Source organism: Salmo salar, chromosome ssa25 (assembly GCF_905237065.1).
Source record: "Salmo salar chromosome ssa25, Ssal_v3.1, whole genome shotgun sequence".
In the NCBI taxonomy this organism is placed as follows: Eukaryota; Metazoa; Chordata; class Actinopteri; order Salmoniformes; family Salmonidae; genus Salmo; species Salmo salar.
The window spans coordinates 17,784,695-17,807,814 of record NC_059466.1 but is presented as its reverse complement, the minus strand read 5'-3'; the positions used below and the strand labels follow the sequence as shown (position 1 = coordinate 17,807,814).

The 23,120-nt window shown below is 42.6% G+C and overlaps 1 protein-coding gene across 1 annotated transcript in view; it reads right to left on the bottom strand.

Moving 5' to 3' along the window:
- Nucleotides 1–17,348: 17,348 nt before the first annotated feature.
- The window catches only part of LOC106586282 (contactin-associated protein-like 5), a 79,520-nt gene continuing 73,748 nt past the window's right edge, over nt 17,349–23,120 (bottom strand). Inside the window, exons 23-24 of the mRNA XM_014173412.2 lie at nt 19,370–19,444; nt 17,349–18,734 (exon numbers count right to left, since the gene is read on the bottom strand). Of these exons, the coding sequence (XP_014028887.1) occupies nt 18,499–18,734; nt 19,370–19,444 (311 nt within the window). The 3' untranslated portion in view covers nt 17,349–18,498. The remainder of the gene's footprint in view (nt 18,735–19,369; nt 19,445–23,120) is intronic.

Below are 23,120 nucleotides of genomic sequence, written 5' to 3'. Positions count from 1 at the left end.
GAAAAATGGGTGTCTGATTATTTCTGGCTTGGTACTCTGCTGACATAATCTAATGTTTTGCTTTCGTTGTAAAGCCTTTTTGAAATCGGACAGTGTGGTTAGATTAATGAGAGTCTTGTCTTTAAATAGCTGTAAAATAGTCATATGTTTGAGAAATTGAAGTAATAGGATTTTTAAGGTTTTGAAAATCGTGCCACAGGCTTCAAGTGGCTGTTACGTAGGTGGGACGAATTCAGGAAGGATATTCAGAGACTGAATTCTCGCCCCCTGCCCAGTCTGAGGACATAGCAGACAAAGGTAAAGACCATGTTCAGCACTATAGCATCTTCAGAACAGCTGTTTTCTTGAGATGTCTCTTGAACAACTCAATCAGTGAATGAATGACAGCTCTGTCAGTTTGTCATCTCAACAGCCCAACCCATGTCTAGATAATATTTGATTTGATTTGATTTAACTTATTTTACATCTGCAGTGTCAACAGAGACATGTTTTTGTAGGCAGCTCATGGCCTTGTTGTTCTTTGTCAAACTGATTGTATCAACCCTCCATTGAGCATGTAAAGTGGGGAGTGTTTGTATCTATTTGCCAGGAAGACTACAAGAGGTTAGATGAGGATTTGGGGAATTTGAAGCAGATGATCCTATGATCTTGCATTTGACATTGATTTTACAATCAATATTTTAATGTAAGTTACTACATTTTGGAAAGTTTCAGGTTGACTTGCAAATCCTCCCCACTGGGAATTGACCCTATCAGGTTTTCACATTTTGTCTGCAGTTTTCTTTACTTTTGAAGTGGGATATACACTTTACTCATCTTTCCATTTACAGCAAAATGCTCCCATTTGAGCATAATCCATCATTTATGTAAGGGATAAACACTGATGTTCTGTACATTACCTTGGAAATAATGGATGAGGATGAAGATGAGTGCGGTTGAATTTATCCAAGGTAAAGTACATAACGGAGGTGTTTATACCTCTTATACTACCGTTGCCAAACAAAACAATACTAAAGCACACATTTACCCATAGAAACGACATGTTTTATTTATTTAAATATTTTTTATTTATTATAGAATATTAAAACTTTCAATCTACCTGCAGTGAAGCCGCTGAACATTTACATTACATTCAGTCATCTAACAGATTCCCATCCAGGGCGACCCACAGGAGTAGCCAGGGTCTAGCACCCTGCCCAAGGGCACATTTACAGATCTCCCACCAAGTCAAAACGGGGACCCGAACCAGCGACCTATCGTCCACCGGCCCAAGCTCCCAACCGCCAGGTCACCAACAATCCAAGATCCCCCAACAGTTCCCCGAGAGCTGCCCCCCTCTCCCCCCCCACAGTCCCCCAATGCACCAACAACCAAAAACAAAAATGCATACGTGTGCGTTTGAATGTGTTTGTGTTTATATGCATGTGTACACAAGAACAAGCACCTGCGCTGCATCAGCCTCAGGCAAACAGGTATTGGATGTAACAGGCATTGGATTGTTCATTTTTTTGATTAAGTACATGTTTTATTGATATACAGTACCAGTAAAAAAAAGGTAAATTCATGATTTTTCATCCTCCCACCAAACCTGATTGTTAGTCTGTTGCCAAAGACACGACACAGTTGTTCATTCTTTCTGTTCTATATCTATGAATGGGACCCAGTCGTTCATTCTTTTTATTCGGTTGCCATGCTGTTTGGCAATGTTTTTATTCTTTGCTTGCTAGCTAGCCAACTAAGGCTAACACAGTTACATCAACCTCTGCAGCCAAAATAACAGCAAAAGGGGGGTCAATGCAGATCATTCGTTTTTTGGGGCGGGGTTAAGTATCTACTAGTCTTATGGCTTGGGGGTAGAAGCTGTTCAGGGTCCTGTTGGTTCCAGACTTGCATCGGAACCGCTTGACGTGTGGTAGCAGAGAGAACAGTCTATGACTTGGGTGGCTGGAGTCTCAGAAAATGTTTAGCATCTTCAGCTGAAACCCCCTAGTATAGAGGTTCTGGATGGCAGGCAGCTTGGCCCCAGTGATGTACTGGGCCATATGCACTACCCTCTGTAGCGTCTTGCGGTCGGAGGCCGAGCAGTTGCCATACCAGGCGGTGATGCAACCAGTCAATATGATCTCACTGGTGCAGCTGTAGAACTGTTTGAGAATCTGAGGGCCCATACCAAATCTTTTCAACCATCAGATACATCATCAGAGCGTGCAACAGAACACTGTACTGTCTAGACTCGGTTTGTTGTTTATATTAAAAACATTTTATTCCGAACGAAAGTTTTGTTGCTAAGGATTCCACGATGTGGTTAGCCTTTACAGCTGGGACTGCAAGTTTGTGTTCCTTTTTTTTGCGTGGATTCCGCGAGTGCTAGCTGGCTGTACTACAGACACCTGTCGTCGTCGTGGGAAAGACTCATTGTTATCTTTCGTAAAACAACTGGTTGCAGTAAAGAGCCAATCTGGATACGAAGGAGATCCTGAGGGAAATCGATGAGTACCAACAGCTTTACGCTATGGAGGAACAACATACTTCATCATGGAAAGATCCGACCACCTCACAAAATAACTTTAACCCGACAAAAAAAAGAAAAACAGATTAATCTATAAACACGGACGATTTACTTACCATTGAGGTAGAGGCTAGTGCTCTGGCTGGAATCCATGCAACACTGGAAAAGTTGTGTGAGGAGGTAGCAGGGCTGAGGGGGAGTTTGGAGTTCAGCCAGAGTGAAATTCTCACGCTCCAAAGAGAAAACAAGACACTCACAGCCAAGGTAAAAATCCACGATTCCAACATGGATTGCCTACTCAGAGAAAATAGGGTGATGAAGGAGTCGCTACTAGACATACAAAGTCGTAGCATGCATGAAAATCAATTTTTTTCTGGGATTCCTGAGGACGCATCCAATAATCCAGAGGGCGCGATCAGAGAATTCATGCAATCCGCCTTGAAACTTCCTATAGAGACTGTAAACACCGAGTACACAGACTTGGAGCTCGGAGCCACAAGACCAAGGGTCCCCGACCGATCATCGCAGAATTTGAACACTACCAACAAAAGGAGCTGATCAAAAGCAGGGAAAGGGAGCTTAAAGGGACCAAATTCGGTCTCAATGACCAATTTCCAAGGGAGATAAATGAACGTCGTAAGAGACTGTATCCGGTACAAAGACAACAAAGGGAGAATGGTAAGCGTGCCTTTATCATTGTGGACAAACTCTTTATAGATGGACAGCTATTCCGAGATAGCTCCATAACACCGTGGCTGTACTAAATTCTACAGGGACTTCAGGTTACGAATAAAAAGAATGTATGGGAACTGTAAAAATATCTGAACATTATGAAGTGGATATGAACACACGTACTCAATTACATGCCTGCTTACACATACGGACTTATACATACACACACACCTGATCTCGTTCTCTTCTCTCACTCTCTCGTTCTCTCTTTTCTCTTCTCTTCTCTCCCTCTCTCTCTATTGTCGAGAACTGTTTTATAATTTAATGTGTTTATTGTTTGTCTATCTTTTTTATGTATTTGTCTACAAGTTTATATATGTTTACAGCAAGTAAGGAGAAGATATCAGAATAGGGGCATTGGGGAATAATAACATATTGTACGGAATACATTTGTACTGTAGTGAAGCCGTCTAGAATATTGCAAGGTCTCTTTCATGATCATGTGAAACATCAATTGCTATGGAAATGCTGGGATGTTATCAATTATGTTAAAGGTAATTATGATGCAACTATGATGGTGATACGATATGGATTACAATTATCATCATGAATATTAAGGCTATACGCACTACATGTTACACACATAGACACTCAACCATGAAAATTGGCAGAGTTATTATTTATTTGGACATCACACATTATAGTCTTGCTCTTATGCAGACATCGTACACACTCTCACTATGTCACATCCAATATCATACACATCAACCTACTCAAAATTTGCTACACACAAAATCTTGTCTCAATTTTCTAACATCTCTGGCGTTGGCTCACAGGCAAACAGGCAAGGCAATAAAACAAATATTGCTAGAACCTATTTCTTGAATTCTAAATATCAGACATTTGAAAGCTCTAGTTTTGAACTTCATAATCCCTCTGATGGCAGTAACTTCACAAGCACTAATTATAGTCAATTTAGACTGAGAATAGTATCTAGTTATGGTAAAGGGTGAAATAAGCATAGCCAGTTATTATTGTAACGGTTTAGCAGATTATAAAAAAAGAAGATCGGTCTTTACATGGCTAAAAGAAAAGGAATATAACATATACTGTTTACAGGAAACTCACTCTACATCCTTAGATGAAGTTGCATGGAAAAAGGAATTGGGTGGTGAAATAATTTTCTGTCATGGACAAAGGAACTCAAAGGATGTGATGATATTAATTAACAAAAAATTCGATCTGAATGTGCAAATAGTCAGGAATGATTTGCAAGGAAGGTGGATTCTTTTGAATATGAAAGTGGACGAAAAAGGGCTTTGGCTCATTAATCTATACGGTCCAAATCAGGATGATCCACACTTCTTTGAAAACATTTATACCAATTTATTGAACTTACAGGCAACAAATGATCTAATCATTATGATAGGAGACTATAACACAGTGTTAAGTACCTCAATGGACCATAAAGGTAATCACTCAATAAACTATCATCACCGTGGTTAACCTGTCTGGGCTAGGGGGCAGTATTTTCACGGCCGGATAAAAAACGTACCCGATTTAAACTGGTTTCTACTCTTGCCCAGAAACGAGAATATGCATATTATTATTAGATTTTGATAGAAAACACCCTGAAGTTTCTAAAACTGTTTGAATGGTGTCTGTGAGTATAACAGAACTCATATGCCAGGCAAAAACCTGAGAAAATTCCAAGCAGGAAGTGGCCTGTGTGACAATTTGTAGTTCTCCTTTTGCTTCTCTATCGAAACTACAGGATCTGTGGGGTTATGTGACACTTTCTAAGGCTTCCATTAGCTCTCTAAAGCCTTCAGAAACCGGATTGAGGCGTCTCCTGTCTCTGGGCAGAGTATAGCAACTCAGTTTGTCAGTGGACCGCCTGGTGACTAAGAGATTGGATATGCGCATTCACGAGACCACGCCATTTTTTATTTTCGTCTTTGAATGAATACACTATTGTCCGGTTGGAATATTATCACTATTTTACGAGAAAAATAACATAAAAATTGATTTTAAACAGCGTTTGACATGCTTCTAAGTACGGTAATGGAACATTTTTTATTTTTTTGTCTCGATATGTGCTCGCGCGTTACCCTTTGGATAGTGACCTGAACACACGAACAAAACGGAGATATTTTGACATAACTATGGATTATTTGGAACAAAAACAACATTTCTTGTGGAAGTAGCAGTCCTGGGAGTGCATTCTGACGAAAAACAGCAAAGGTAATACCATTTTTCTAATACTAATTCTGAGTTTAGTGTGCGCCGAACTTGGCGGGTGTCAAATTAGCTAGCCGTGATGGCAGAGCTATGTACTCAGAATATTGCAAAATATTTTAAAATCTGACATAGCGATTGCATAAAGGAGTTCTGTATCTATAATTCTTAACCTCTTACATCTAGACGTTCCGCTAGCGAAATACAAACTCCTCTAAAATCCGAAAACTTCAATTTTTCAAACATATGACTATTTTACAGCATTTTAAAGACAAGACTCTCGTTAATCTAACCACACTGTCTGATTTCAAAAAGGCTTTACAACGAAAGCAAAACATTAGATTATGTCAGCAGAGTACCCAGCCAGAAATAATCAGACACCCATTTTTCAAGCTAGCATATAATGTCACATAAACCCAAACCACAGCTAAATGTAGCACTAACCTTTGATGATCTTCATCAGATGACAACCCTAGAACATTATGTTATACAATACATGCATGTTTTGTTCAATCAAGTTCATATTTATATCAAAAAACAGCTTTTTACATTAGCATGTGACTAGCATGTGACTAGCATTCCCACCGAACACTGCCGGTGAATTTACTAAATTACTCACGATAAACGTTCACAAAAAGCATAACAATAATTTTAAGAATTATAGACACAGAACTCCTCTATGCACTCGATATGTCCGATTTTAAAATAGCTTTTCGGTGAAAGCACATTTTGCAATATTCTCAGTAGATAGCGCAGCCATCACGGCTAGCCATTTAGACACCAAGCAAGTTTAGCACTCACCAAAGTCAGATTTACTATAAGAAAAATGTTATTACCTTTGCTGTCTTCGTCAGAATGCACTCCCAGGACTTCTACTTCATATAACAAATGTTGGTTTGGTTCAAAATAATCCATTGTTATATCCAAATAGCGGCGTTTTGTTCGTGCGTTCAAGACACTATCTGAAAGGGTAAATAAGGGTGACGAGCATGGTGCAATTCGTGACAAAAAAATTCTAAATATTCCATTACCGTACTTCGAAGCATGTCAACCGCTGTTTAAAATCAATTTTTATGCCATTTTTCTCATAAAAATGAGTAAATATTCCGACCTGGAATCTGCGTTTAGGTAAACAGACGAAAGAAAATAAAGCATGGGGTCGACTCGGGCACGCGCCTAAGCCCATAGTACTCTGATCGGCCACTTGCCAAACGCGATAAAGTGTTTCAGCCAGAGGCTGCCTCGATATTGTTCAGCTTTTTCCCGGGCTCTGAGAGCCTATGGGAGCCGTAGGAAGTGTCACGTTATAGCAAAGATCCTCAGTCTTCAATAAAAAGAGCCAAGATGAAACACAACTTGTCAGACAGGCCACTTCCTGCATGGAATCTTCTCAGGTTTTGGCCTGCCATATGAGTTCTGTTATACTCACAGACACCATTCAAACAGTTTTAGAAACTTTAGGGTGTTTTCTATCCAAAGCCAATAATTATATGCATATTCTAGTTACTGGGCAGGAGTAGTAACCAGATTAAATCGGGTACGTTTTTTATCCGGCCATGTCAATACTGCCCCCTACCCCCAACAGGTTAACTAAGACAAAATAATTCATAACTGAATTTTTCCAGTATGATATAGGTTCAGCAAATCCTCTTGTTGTTTGGGATACCTTTAAATGTACCTTCGGGGTCATTCAATTCAATATTCATCAATAATAAAAAAGCAGTTTCTGGCTAAAGAGACAAGACTAACAAGGGAAATCCATTAACTAATAGTACAGGTAGATAGCAATAAAAGCGATACTACTGAGATACAAAATAAGTTAGAGGAAAAACATAAAGAACTTGAGGAACTTATTCAAGAACAATCTAATGTAATCTATTACAAAAATAAAGCAAACTAGATGGAATATGGAGAAAAATAAACAAAATTCTTCCTGAATCTCCAATACAGGAACGCTAACAAAAATAATTTGCAGAAACTCGTTACTGAAGACGGAGTCATCTATGATTCTCCGAACTATATTTTAAAAGAGGAAACTAACATTTTTGGCAGATGTTCTCAATTCCATCTCATCCTTTCCCACTGAATGAAGATTATGGTAAGGAATTCTTTCCAAATAATATAAAAAATGGAAAATTAACAAATGTACAAAAAGATCAGTGAGAAGGCAAATATAAAATCCTTTCAGTCTGGAAAACCCCCAGAGCTTGATGGCATACCGGTAGAGGTATATCAAGTATTTTTTGATATACTAAAAGCTCCATTGTTAGATTGTTTTAACTTGTTTCCCCTCTGTTTCCCTTCTCTCCACTGGGGTTCTCTGCCTTTAACCCCATTACAGGGGTTGAGTCACTGGCTTACTGGTGCTCTTCCATGCCGTCCCTAGGAGTGGTGCGTCACTTTAGTGGGTTGAGTCACTGACGTGATCTTCCTGTCCGGGTTGGCGTCCCCCTTGGGTTGTGCCGTGGCGGAGATCTTTGTGGGCTATACTCTGCCTTGTCTCAGGACGGTAAGTTGGTGGTTGAAGATATCCTTCTAGTGGTGTGGGGGCTGTGCTTTGGCAAAGTGGGTGGGGTTATATCCTGCCTGTTTGGCCCTGTCCGGGGGTATCATCGGATGGGGCCACAGTGTCTCCCGACCCCTCCTGTCTCAGCCTCCAGTATTTATGCTGCAGTAGTTTATGTGTCAGGGGGGCTATGGTCAGTCTGTTATATCTGGAGTATTTCTCCTGTCTTATCCGGTGTCCTGGGTGAATTTAAGTATGCTCTCTCTAATTATCTCTCTCTTTTTCTTTCTTTCTTTCTTCTTTCTTTCTTTCTTTCTTTCTTTCTTTCTTTCTTTCTTTCTTTCTTTCTCTCGGAGGAGCTGAGCCCTAGGACCATGCCTCAGGACTACCTGGCCTGATGACTCCGTGCTGTCCCCAGTCCACCTGGCCGTGCTGCTGCTCCAGTTTCAACTGTTCTGCCTGCGGCTATGGAACAGTGACCTGTTCACCGGACGTGCTATCTGTCCCAGACCTGCTGTTTTCAACTCTCTAGAGACAGCAGGAGCAGTAGAGATACTCTGAATGATTGGCTATGAAAAGCCAACTGACATTTACTCCTGAGGTGCTGAACTGTTGCACCCTCAACAGCCACTGTGATTATTATTATTTGACCCTGCTGGTCATCTATGAACATTTGAACATCTTGGCCATGTTCTGTTATAATCTCCACCCGGCATAGCCAGAAGAGGATTGGCCACCCCTCATAGCCTGGTTCCTCTCTAGGTTTTTTCATAGCTTCTGGCCTTTCTAGGGAGTTTTTCCTAGCCACCATGCTTCTACACCTGCATTGCTTGCTGTTTGGGGTTTTAGGCTGGGTTTCTGTACAGCACTTTGTGACATCAGCTGATGTAAGAAGGGCTTTATAAATACATTTGATTGATTGATATAGAAATTTTTAGTCTGTCAGGTACTCAGCAGGAAGGTCTGATTTCTCTATTATTAAAACAAGACCCAGATGGTAAATATAAAGACCCAGTCTATCTAAAAAAATTGGAGGCCCCTTACACTTCAATGTTGTGATGCAAAAATACTAGCAAAATGCATCGCACTCAGAATTAAAAGGGTTTTACCAGGTATTGTTCATCCTGATCAGACAGGTTTTTTACATGGACGATACATTGCAGATAATATACGACAACTACTAGAAATAATAGAACATCATGAAACATATAAGAAGCCAGGAATGGTAGTTATAGCAGATTTTGAAAAGGCATTTGATAAAGTTAGACTGATTTTATTTATAAATGCCTGGATTTTTTCAATTTCGTTAATTCTCTTAGAAAATGGGTAAAAATAATGTATAGCAACCCCAGGCGTAAAATAGTAAATAACGGCAACTTCTCAGAGAGTTTTGAATTGTCAAGAGGAGTTAAACGAGGGTGTCCGCTGTCACCATATCTATTCGTTATTGCCATCGAAATGCTAGCCATTAAAATCAGATCCAATAACAACATTAGAGGAGTAGAAAGGCTTAAAAACAAAGGTGTCCATGTATGCCGATGACTCAAGTTTTATATTAAGTCCGCAAGCTAGATCCCTGCAATGTCTCATTGAAGATCTAGATAACTTTTCTGTACTCTCTGGACTAAAACCTAATTATGATAAGTGTACAATATTACGTATTGGATCCTTAAAAAATACAACTTTTACATTACCCTGAAGTTTACCTATAAAATGGGCTGATGGTGAAGTAGACATACTCGGTATTCATATCACAAAAGATATAAATAAGCTCTCCACAATGAATTTCAATCGAAAAATAGACAAGATCCAGCAACCATGGAGAGGTAAATACCTGTCTATTTATGGAAAAAATGCCCTGATTAACCCCTTAGTCATATCTCAGTTTACTCACTTACTTATGGCGCTGCCTACTCATGATGATTCATTTTTCAAATCATAAGAGCAAAAAATATTTCGCTTTATCTGGTATGCTAAACCAGACAAAATAAAATGTGCCTATCTATATAATGAATATGAATTGGGTAGGTTGAGATGATAAAATACAAAAGCACTTAACCTCTCTCTAAAAGCTTCACTCATTCAAAAGTTTTATTTGAACCCTAAATGGTTCTCAAGTAGATTACTAAGAAAAGCTCATCCATTGTTTAAAAATGGCCTTTTTGCCTTTGTGCAGATTGTCATGTCTCATTTTCGATTAATTGAAAATGACACAATTTTCAAAGATTCTCTCTTTTTCAAACAAGCGTTGCAGAGCTGGCTACAATTTCAATTTCACCCCCCTGAAAAGATAGAACAAATATTGCAACAAATATTATGGCTGAACTCAAATGTGTTGGTTGATAAAATACCTGTATTTATGGGAAAGATGTTAGAAAGGGGTATTTTGTTCTTAAATGATATTTTAAATTGGAATGGTAGAGTTATGTCCTTCATGTAGTTATCAGAATTGTACGGAAAGGTCTGCTCAATCCAAGAGTACAACCAATTGATTACAGCATTACCCCAAAAATGGAGGAGGCAGGTGGCAGCGGGAGGAGGTAGGGAACTGGTGTAACGGCCGTCGTCGGTGAAAGTAGGAGACCAAGGTGCAGCGGAGGATGTGTTCATCATTAGAATTTTAATTGACTGAACGAACACAATACAAAACGAAACAAAAACGACCAGAAACAGTTCTGTCAGGAAAACACACTAACAGAATACATCTACCCACAAACCCCAAAGGAAAAACAGGCTGCCTATGTATGACTCCCAATCAGCAACAACGAACTACAGCTGTTCCTGATTGAGAGCCACACACGGCCAAACCAAAGAAACAAACCAACATAGAAAAATAAACATAGAACGCCCACCCATGTAACACCCTGGCCTAACCAAACTAGAGAACCAAAAACCCTTCTCTATGGCCAGGGTGTTACAGTACCCCCCAAAAGGTGCGGACTCCGGCCGCAAAACCTGACACTAAAGGGGAGGGCCCGGGTGGGCCTTCCTACGGCGGCGGCTCTGGTGTGGGCCGTGGACCCTGCTCCACCCTTGGCTTAGCCCACTTAGGTGGCGCCCCTGGCTGCGCCCGGCTGGCGAGCGACTCTGGCTGCGCCCGGCTTGCGGGCGACTCTGGCTGCGCCCGGCTGGCGGGCAACTCTGGCTGCGCCCGGCTGGCGGGCGACTCTGTCTGCTCCGGATAGGTGGGCGGCTCCGGACAGGCGGGCGACTCTGGCGGCTCCGGACAGGCGTTCGGCTCTGGCGGCTCCGGACATGCGGCCGGCTCTGGCGGCTCCGCACCAGGACTCACCAGGCTGGGGAGACATGAAGGAGGCCTGGCCCTGGGCGCAGGCACTGGACTCACCAGGCTGGGGAGACCCACTGGAGGCCTGGTCCGTGGAGGAGGCACAGGACTGACCAGGATGGGGAGACCCACTGGAGGCCTGGTCCGTGGAGGAGGTACAGGACTGACCAGGATGGGGGGACCCACTGGAGGCCTGGTCCGAGGAGGAGGCACAGGATAAACCGGGCTGTGGGGGAGCACTCGAGTTCTGGTACGTAGGCTCTTTACCCACACTCCAGGCTGAATGCCCACTTTGGCCTGGCACGGGCGGAGCGCAGGCATTGGGCGAACTGGGCCCTCCCAGCGCCCTGGAGACACAGTGCGCGGAGCCGGTGCAGGATAACCTGGACCGAAAAGGCGCACTGGAGACCAGACGCGCTGAGCTGGCACAATCCGTCCTGGCTCGATGCCTGCAATCGCATGGCACTTGCGGGGGGCTGGCCTATAGCACACCGGGCTATGAACGCGCACTGGAGACACCGTGCGCTTCACAGCATAACACGGTGCCTTACCAGTACCACACTGCTTCCGGTAAGCACGGGGAGTTGGCTCAGGTCTAACGCCTGACTCCGCCAATCTCCCCGTGTGCCCCCTCCAATTATTTTGGGGGGGCTGCCTCTCGTGTCCGTCGCGCTCCCTCGGCAGGTTGCTGCAGTGGTCAAATAATTGATCCCATGTCCAGTCAATCCTTGACTCCAAAACCTCCAGCAACCAGGATGCCATTACCTCCCGAGCACGCTGCTTCATCCCCTCCTGGTGCTGCTCCTTCCTCCGTTGCTTGGTCCGGTGTTGGTGGGTGATTCTGTAACGGCCGTCGTCGGTGAAAGTAGGAGACCAAGGTGCAGAGGAGGATGTGTTCATCATTAGAATTTTAATTGACTGAATGAACACAATACAAAACGAAACAAAAATGACCAGAAACAGTTCTGTCAGGAAAACACACTAACAGAATACATCTACCTACAAACCCCAAAGGAAAAACAGGCTGCCTATGTATGACTCCCAATCAGCAACAACGAACTACAGCTGTTCCTGATTGAGAGCCACACACGGCCAAACCAAAGAAACAAACCAACATAGAAAAATAAACATAGAACGCCCACCCATGTAACACCCTGGCCTAACCAAAATAGAGAACCAAAAACCCCTCTCTATGGCCAGGGCGTTACAACTGGTCTGTCTGCCCAATATAAAGGATCAAAACTGGCAGAGGAATAAAAATAGCATAAATAGGAAAGTATACCAGTTTCATTTGAGGACCAGGATGTTGACAACTGTGCCATACAGATTGCAAAATAGTTGGGAAGAGATTTTTGATGTACCGATTCCATGGTACAGGGTGTATGATATATAAAACAACACAAGATTCAAGACTTCGTACTTTTCAGCTAAAATTATTACATAGAATTCTTGCCACCAACAAAATGTTGAATATTTGGGGCATAAAATCATCGAAGCACTGCAGATTTTGTTGTGAGGATACAGAATCAATAGACCATTTATTTTGGTATTGCCCTTCGGTAGCCTGTTTCTGGTCACAGGTTGATGAATGGCTGAAAATGCATAGCACTGATCTAAAATTGACCCTAGAAATAGTACTGTTTGGAGATCTGGAGAGACCGGGTCAGTCAATTACTAATATACTAATATCCTTAGTAAAAGTATTTATCTTCAACTCGCAATCTGTGGAATCTATTCGATTAGATAGATTGAAATTGTACGTTAAACATCACAGCATAGTTGAAAGATATGTGTTGCGTAGAAACCCGAAGTGGGTGGCCAGCAGAGATAGATGGGATGGGCTGAGGGAAGCTGAGGGTTGGTATGTGGAATTGGAGACAAGTGGGAGTGGAGTTGCTGTGTGGGAGATATAATGATGGTCAAAGTAAAAAATAAATACATTTTAAAAGTCAAAATAAATGCATATACTCACACTCTCATTCAAATAAACATATACAAGAACACCCACATACATGTAATAGTGGCAGGCATGCACACACACATATACAGTTGGCATTACTGTTATGATTTTAGTTGTCCTTGATGTAATTTTTTTTTTTTTTAAATGTGTGCATTGTTGTTTGCGGTTTTCTTCTCTCTTTTCCTTTTTTCTCTTTAGTTCATTCTCTATTGGATGTTGGTGCATTGGGGGGTTCTTGGGGGTGGGGAATGGAATAAATTGTATTTTTTATTTTTATTTGGGACTGTGGGATGGTCTCGCATGGTTGAAGGACAGCTATTGGGGAACTGTGGGGGGATCTTGGAGTGTTCGGATTCACGTTTTTTGGCCTGGTGGTAGATCGGTCAACATGCCCTTGAGCAGGGCATTGAATCTGGATGCTTCTGTGTAAAGAATATATACTGCTCAAAAAAATAAAGGGAACACTTAAACAACACAATGTAACTCCAAGTCAATCACACTTCTGTGAAATCAGACTGTCCACTTTGGAAGCAACACTGATTGACAATAAATGTCACATGCTGTTGTGCAAATGGAATAGACAACAGGTGGAAATGATAGGCAATTAGCAAGACACGCCCAATAAAGGAGTGGTTCTGCAGGTGGTAACCACAGACCACTTCTCAGTTCCTATGCTTCCTGGCTGATGTTTTGGTCACTTTTGAATGCTGGCGGTGCTTTCACTCTAGTGGTAGCATGAGACGGAGTCTACAACCCACACAAGTGGCTCAGGTAGTGCAGCTCATCCAGGATGGCACATCAATGCGAGCTGTGGCAAGAAGGTTTGCTGTGTCTGTCAGCGTAGTGTCCAGAGCATGGAGGCGCTACCAGGAGACAGGCCAGTACATCAGGAGACGTAGAGGAGGCCGTAGGAGGGCAACAACCCAGCAGCAGGACCGCTACCTCCGCCTTTGTGCAAGGAGGAGCAGGAGGAGCACTGCCAGAGCCCTGCAAAAGGACCTCCAGCAGGCCACAAATGTGCATGTGTCTGCTCAAATGGTCAGAAACAGACTCCATGAGGGTAGTATGAGGGCCCGACGTCCACAGGTGGGGGTTGTGCTTACAGCCCAACACCGTGCAGGACGTTTGGCATTTGCCAGAGAACACCAAGATTGGCAAATTCGCCACTGGCGCCCTGTGCTCTTCACAGATGAAAGCAGGTTCACACTGAGCATGTGACAGACGTGACAGAGTCTGGAGACGCCGTGGAGAACGTTCTGCTGCCTGCAACATCCTCCAGCATGACCGGTTTGGCGGTGGGTCAGTCATGGTGTGGGGTGGCATTTCTTTGGGGGGCCGCACAGCCCTCCATGTGCTCGCCAGAGGTAGCCTGACTGCCATTAGGTACCGAGATGAGATCCTCAGACCCCTTGTGAGACCATATGCTAGTGCGGTTGGCCCTGGGTTCCTCCTAATGCAAGACAATGCTAGACCTCATGTGGCTGGAGTGTGTCAGCAGTTCCTGCAAGAGGAAGGCACTGATGCTATGGACTGGCCCGCCCGTTCCCCAGACCTGAATCCAATTGAGCACATCTGGGACATCATGTCTCGCTCCATCCACCTTCGCCACGTTGCACCACAGACTGTCCAGCAGTTGGCGGATGCTTTAGTCCAGGTCTGGGAGGAGATCCCTCAGGAGACCATCCGCCACATCATCAGGAGCATGCCCAGGCGTTGTAGGGAGGTCATACAGGCACGTGGAGGCCACACACACTACTGAGCCTCATTTTGACTTGTTTTAAGGACATTACATCAAAGTTGGATCAGCCTGTAGTGTGGTTTTCCACTTTAATTTTGAGTGTGACTCCAAATCCAGAACTCCATGGGTTGATAAATTGGATTTCCATTGATTCTTTTTGTGTGATTTTGTTGTCAGCACATTCAACTATGCAAAGAAAAAAGTATTTAATAAGCTTATTTCTTTCATTCAGATCTAGGATGTGTTGTTTAAGTGTTCCCTTTATTTTTTCGAGCAGTGTATATATATTTTTTAAAATAATAAAAAAAATGTATTTTCAACCTCCTGAGGGGAAAGAAGCGTTGTCGTGCCTTCTTCACAACAGTGTTGCTGTGTTTGAACCATGTTAATTCCTTAGTGATGCGGACACCATAGATCGTGAAGCTATCGACCCGCTTCACTACAGGATGTGGATCGGCCCATGCTCGGCCCTCTGTTTCCTGTAGTTCACGATCAGCTGACGTTGAGGGAGAGGTTGATGTCCTGGCACCACACGGCCAGGTAACTAAACTACTCCCTGTATGATTTCTCATCATATTCAGTGATCAGGCCTACCATCGTTGTGTTGTCAGCAAACTTAATGATGGTGTTGGAGTCGTGCTTGGTCATGCAGTCGTGGGTGAACAGGGAGTACAGGAGTTGAGTAAGCACCCACCCCTGAGGGGCCCCCGTGTTGAGGTTCAGTGTGGCGGATGTATTGTTGCCAACCCTTAGCTCCTGGGGCAGCCCATCAGGAAGTCCAGGATCCAGTTGCAGAGGAAGGTGTTCAGTCCTAGGGTCCTGAGCTTAGCAATGAGTTTGGAGGGCACTATGGTGTTGAACACTGAGCTGTAGTCAATGAACAGCATTCTCACGTAGGTGTTCCTCTTGTCCAGGTGGGAGAAAAGTGTGGAGTGCAATAGAGATTGCATCATCTGTGGATACAGTATGTTGGGGCAGTATGCAAATTGGAGTGGGTCCAAGTTTCCTGGGATGATGGTGTTGATGTGAGCCATGACCAGCCTTTCAAAGCATTTCATGGCTACAGAGTTCTATGGGGCAAAAGTAATTTAGACAGGTTACCTTGACATTCTTGGGCACGGAGACTATGGTGGTCTGCTTGTAACATGTACAGTTGAAGTCGGAAGTTTACATACACCTTAGCCAAATACATTTAAACTCAGTTTTTCACAATTCCTGATATTTAATCTTAGTAAAGATTCCCTGCCTTAGGTCAGTTAGGATCAAAACTTTATTTTAAGAATGTGAAATGTCAGAATAATAGTTGAGAGAATGATTTATTTTAGCTTTTATTTCTTTCATCACATTCCCAGTGGGCCAGAAATGTACATACACTCAAATAGTATTTGGTATGATTGCCTTTAAATTGTTTAACTTGGGTCAAACATTTTGGGTAGCCTTCCACAAGCTTCCCACAATAAGTTTGGTGAATTTTGACCCATTCCTCCAGACAGAGCTGGAGTAACTGCGTCAGGTTTGTAGGCCTCCTTGCTCGCACACGCTTTTTCAGTTCTGCCCACAAATTGGAAGAAGCCACTGCTCCAAAACCGCCATAAAAAAGCCAGACTACGGTTTGCAACTGCACATGGGGACAAAGATCGTACTTTTTGGAGAAATGTGCTCTGGTCTGATGAAACAAAAATAGAACTGTTAGGCCATAATGACCATCGTTATGTTTGGAGGAAAAAGGGGGAGGCTTGCAAGCCAAAGAACACCATCCCAACTGTGAAGCACAAGGGGTGGCAGCATCATGTTCTGGGGGTGCTTTGCTGCAGGAGGGAGTGGTGCACTTCACAAAATAGATGGCATCATGAGGGAGGAAAATTATGTGGATATATTGAAGCAACAGCTCAAGACATCAGTCCGGAAGTTAAAACATGGTCGCAAATGGGTCTTCCAAATGGACAACGACCCCAAGCATTCTTCCAAAGTTGTGGCAAAATGGCTTAAGAACATCTCTCTTGAACATGTCAATCAGTGAATGAATGATATATCTCTCAATTTATCATCCCAACAGCCCAACCTTTGTCTTGATACATTTTGATTTGATTGAACTTATTTTACATATACACTGTCAGAGATATTTTATTTAAGCGGCTCATGACCTAGTTGTTTTATTTCAAACTGACTGTATCAACCCTCCATTGAGCATGTAAAGTGGGGAGTGTTTGTATCTATTTGCCTGGAAGATCACAAGAGGTTAGATGAGGATTTGGGGAATATTACATGATCCTATAATCATGCATTTCATTTTGATATTTCAATAAACATATTTTAATGTAGGTTACTACATTTCTGAAGATTGGATTGACTTGCAAATCCACATCATTTTAATTGACATCACAGTCAACTGAACTATTCCAAGGGATGTAAGAAGGGAAAAAGCTACATTACAATATATAATTAAGAATGTCTTCCGTTTATTAATAAATATACATCTATACAATATACCTGTACAACTGCAACTATACAAATCATAAAGAAGGAAAGGTAAATAAATGACAAATGTAATAAAACAATGAGCAAAATCTCATTGTTAGTGGTTAGTAAAGTTTTTCTATAGAGACATCTGATCATTTCTTGTCTTGAGACACAGCTTCGTGACTTGAATCTTCGCACAACCATGCATTGATTTGAATGGCAAATTTGTAGGTAAATTCCAGTCACAGGCATGTCTCTAAATGATCTAGGTCAGCACAGCTTTTGAAGTGGAACATAAACTGTACTTATCAATCCATCTGATAGCAAAATACTCCCCTTTGAGCATAATGCATCATTTAAACATAAATTACAGCATTGTATAATTACAACAAAATACACCTTCCATTTGTTATAGGTTCGAACAGAGGATGATTTTACAGTACAGGTGCGTCATGTTCAGATGTGTGATTGATTCCCTTATACAAAATTCAAAACACAAGTTAACACTAATGAGTTGAAACCAAGTTGTAAAGGGTTGTTAAAAAAATAGGTTAAAACAATATGAAGAGGCACTCTTACAGAAGGCAGTATAGGCCCCTTGCCACACTGGAAAGTTCACAGTTGGCGTCATTTACAGACCTACAGTACGTTCGTATCTTTCACATGTAATTTAGGACGTTCCAAAGAACTCTGAGGGAAATCTTGAAGAATATTGGGGGTTACAAGAATAATGATGTATTCAGGAATTTGTACACATTCAGTAGGTGTGGCAGGTGAAATTCACTTATGTTTCCCTTCCTTCTTTATCTCAGTCATTACTTCTGCTGGTTGAGAAATGGTTCACAATCACACCTGCATATTCACTCCATATTGTTTAACAGTTCCACCAACCACATAATACACTTACAGCCCTAAAAATCGTCTAAACTCGCTGTCCACTACCTACATGTTTTGTAACAATCAGACATTGGCCCTGGCAGAATCCCTGTGCAAGGGTACTGGGCATGGGCTCTGGGTTCATTTGATTTTCCGGAATGTTGTCCATGATTCTGCAGCAACATCTCTACTTCCAAATCCACTAACAGAGAAGAGGCCTTCCCTGATGACCAAGGGACTGGGACACTGGTGTTCAGATGTAGTACTCCCTGTTGTCCCTGAGGGTGGAGCTGTGGTGGAGGTGGAGCTCTGTTCGGTACGCTGGTTCTGCCTGGTAGGCTGCTTCTCTCCGGTAGGCTGTTTCCAGGTTGTGACGGTGCTCCTTCTCCTTGATGCTGGCATCTCTCTGGGCTTGCCGGTGTTGATACAGGAAACGGGTCATCACCGCCACCACACACAGAGTGATGAAGACCACCGCTGACACCACTCCTGTGGGGGAGAAATAGCAATCATCTTTAGTGGACCACAGAGGAAGTTCTTTCTTCTATTAGGATAAATGTTTTTCTATGTCTATATTATATCTATTAAGTAATTTCTCTCTCTCTGAATTGTTGGGAAGGGCCCGTAAGCATTTCACTGTTGTTCTACACCTGTTGATTACGAAGCATGTGACAAATAACATCTGATTTGATTGTAATTTGACTGTTTAGGCTCAGCAAAATGACCTTCCATATCTTTTAACTTCAGTGGCACAGATAATTGTTTGAACTTAAAATCCATTGACAAAAATGTCTCTCACTAGGAATTTACTCAGGAATTATATATATATATATTTTTAGATCAGTCAATCCATTAACTCCATGGCATACAATCATATCTGACTGAAAGTCAATTTACAAGACCTTTTACTTTACAGTTCAAATAACATCGCTTCTGGGTAATTACTTTGGAAGTCTCACCAGTGCTGGAAATACCTTAAACTGTGGCATGTTATCCTATCTTGACAGACACACATTATTCAGAGAAAACGTCTGATGAGAGAGGCAGAGATCGCTGGGGCTCATTTCACATCACACTGACTTTGGCAATTGAGCACTTTAACAACTCTGAATTGGAAAACTCACCTCCAATTACCACTGAGTTGTTTTTTGAAGCTTTCCTTAATGGCCCCTTGCCTCTGCTGACTGTCTCTGAATGATCTACCGGAGGAGGGAAGAGAGAGCAGTGAGGAATGGATTAGATCATTGATCTGTCATTTGTTTTAGAACTGGGTGACCGAAGGATATAGATGAAAAACAAACATAAAAGAATAAGCAACATTCACTTGGGTACCATCATTGTGACAACGTAAGAATCTGTTAGACTGAAAACTCTATCACTGCTTCGGTGTTGACAAGATTGGAATGTTAAAGTAACTGTGTCCGGTGAAAATCACACTTTTGAAGGCTGATATTCTATTAACTTATACACAAATAATGTTGACTCTTCCTATACTCACACTTGTAGACAAAGCATAAATAAGACCAAAAATTATTTAAAAAAAATCCCACCTCAAACTTACAGACTGTTTAAAAAATGCTTGCTATTTCCACATTTATCATGACAAAATGCTGGCTCAGTGGCTGAGCTGCCCAATCAGCTTTTTAATATTATAAATGACCGGTATTCGCCCGCACCCGACACTAACCTGTTAATGTAGAAAATGCGCTGTAAGCTACAGTCAGAGACTGCGGAAAGATTTTTTGACAGGGTGTGCACGTTTTTTTGGGGCCTGATTTAGATATGTTTCTCCTTATAATTTCCAACATTTTGGTAAGATATTTGTTAGTCAACTTGTCTATAAGCTCCCGAGCGGCATCAGTCTAAGGCACTGCATCTCAGTGCAAGAGGCATCACTACAGTCCCTGGTTCGAATCCAGGCTGTATCACATTAGGCCGTGATTGGGCGGCGCACAATTGGCCCAGTGTCACCATCTATTGGCCGGGTAGGCCTTCATTGTAAATAAGAATTTGTTCTTAACTGACTTGCCTAGTTAAATAAAGGTTAAATAAAAAAATATATATAATAATAATAATAATATACATGCAGCTTCTATCCTGTCATTATATGTTGCCCTTGAAGAAAAATGAACCCTTGCTCACGAGAATAATGTAATAAATCGATAGAATGAATACTTCTATCTAGTTGACATCAGTACAGTATTCTCTGTCATCTCGGCTTCTTTGGCGGAGATGTTTAGGCACCGGGAGAAAATGCAAAAATATATATATACACTGCTCAAAAAAATAAAGGGAACACTTAAACAACACAATGTAACTCCAAGTCAATCACACTTCTGTGAAATCAAACTGTCCACTTAGGAAGCAACACTGATTGACAATAAATTTCACATGCTGTTGTGCAAATGGAATAGACAACAGGTGGAAATTATAGGCAATTAGCAAGACACCCCCAATAAAGGAGTGGTTGTGCAGGTGGGGACCACAGACCACTTCTCAGTTCTTATGCTTCCTGGCTGATGTTTTGGTCACTTTTGAATGCTGGCGGTGCTTTCACTCTAGTGGTACCATGAGACGGAGTCTACAACCCACACAAGTGTCTCAGGTAGTGCAGCTCATCCAGAATGGCACATCAATGCAAGCTGTGGCAAGAAGGTTTGCTGTGTCTGTCAGCGTAGTGTCCAGGGCATGGAGGCGCTACCAGGAGACAGGCCAGTACATCAGGAGACGTGGAGGAGGCCGTAGGAGGGCAACAACCGAGCAGCAGGACCGCTACCTCCGCCTTTGTGCAAGGAGGAGCAGGAGGAGCACTGCCAGAGCCCTGCAAAATGACCTCCAGCAGGCCACAAATGTGCATGTGTCTGCTCAAACGGGCAGAACCAGACTCCATGAGGGTGGTATGAGGGCCCGACGTCCACAGGTGGGTGTTGTGCTTACAGCCCAACACCGTGCAGGACGTTTGGCATTTGCCAGAGAACACCAAGATTGGCAAATTCGCCACTGGCGCCCTGTGCTCTTCACAGATGAAAGCAGGTTCACACTGAGCACGTGACAGACGTGACAGAGTCTGGAGATGCCGTGGAGAACGTTCTGCTGCCTGCAACATCCTCCAGCATGACCGGTTTGGCGGTGGGTCAGTCATGGTGTGGGGTGGCATTTCTTTGGGGGGCTGCACAGCCCTCCATGTGCTCGCCAGAGGTAGCCTGACTGCCATTAGGTACCGAGATGAGATCCTCAGACCCCTTGTGAGACCATATGCTGGTGCGGTTGTCCCTAGGTTCCTCCTAATGCAAGACAATGCTAGACCTCATGTAGCTGGAGTGTGTCAGCAGATCCTGCAAGAGGAAGGCATTGATGCTATGGACTGGCCCGCCCGTTCCCCAGACGTAAATCGAATTGAGCACATCTGGGACATCATGTCTCGCTCCATCCACCAACGCCACGTTGCACCACAGACTGTCCAGGAGTTGGCGGATGCTTTAGTCCAGGTCTGGGAGGAGATCCCTCAGGACCATCCGCCACCTCATCAGGAGCATGCCCAGGCATTGTAGGGAGGTCATACAGGCACGTGGAGGCCACACACACTACTGAGCCTCATTTTGACTTGTTTTAAGGACATTACATCAAAGTTGGATCAGCCTGTAGTGTGGTTTTCCACTTTAATTTTGAGTGTGACTCCAAATCCAGACCTCCATGGGTTGATAAATTGGATTTCCATTGATTCTTTTTGTGTGATTTTGTTGTCAGGACATTCAACTATGTAAAGAAAAAAGTATTTAATAAGATTATTTCATTCATTCAGATCTAGGATGTGTTATTTTAGTGTTCCCTTTATTTTTTTGAGCAGTATATATTCAACGGGAACGATTTTCTGTACAAAATGTCCGAATGACATCGGTTTGACTGGTTGTAAGGAAAAAGAAAGTAATACTATCAGCTTTGATGATACTGATAAAGACAATACCTCTACAGATTGTATCTAACGGCACATTCACATTATCTGAAGATGCTGAAAGAAATAAATCATATCTCTCTACTTCTGTTCCATTGTCAAAATATTAAGGCTATGTGAGAGGTTATAGACCTACAGTCAGTGTCTAGATTTCAGTTTCCATTTAACCCATCTGAACAGTAGGCTACAGTAGGCCTATTTGAGATCCCTGTCTTGTGACTGTCAAATTTGTCTAGGGCCTCAATCATCACACATAACATAGCCGGCACTGCTATCATCCTTCTTTACCACCCATATGTTCACTTGGCTATGCATGCCTCTCTCTAATATCAATATGCCTCGTCCATTACTGTCCTGGTTAGTGATTACTGTCTTATTTCACTGTAGAGCCTCTAGCCCTGCTCAATATGCCTTAACCAACCATGTTGTTCCCAGGCTAGCTATTTTGACACCCACCAAGTGTGGTACTCACCAAACTCAGAATTACTATTAGAAAAATTGGATTACCTTTGCTGTTCTTCGTCAGAATGCACATCCCAGGACTTCTATTTCAATAACAAATGTTGGTTTGGTTCCAAATAATCCATAGTTATATCCAAATAGCGGCGTTTTGTTCGTGCGTTCAAGACACTATCCGAAGGGTAAAGAAGGGTGACGCGCCCGACGCGTTTCGTGACAAAAAATTTCAAAATATTCCATTACTGTACTTCGAAGCATGTCAAACGCTGTTTAAAATCAATTTTTATGCGATTTTTCTCGTAAAAAAGCGATAATATTCCGACCGGGAGTCGTTGTTTTCGTTCAAAGAGAGAGAAAGTAAACATGGTGTCGGCTCGTGCACGCGCCTCCAGTCTCATTGTCCTCAGATCGACCACTATCCAAATGCGCTAATGTTTTTCAGCCATGGCCTGCAAAGTCACCAT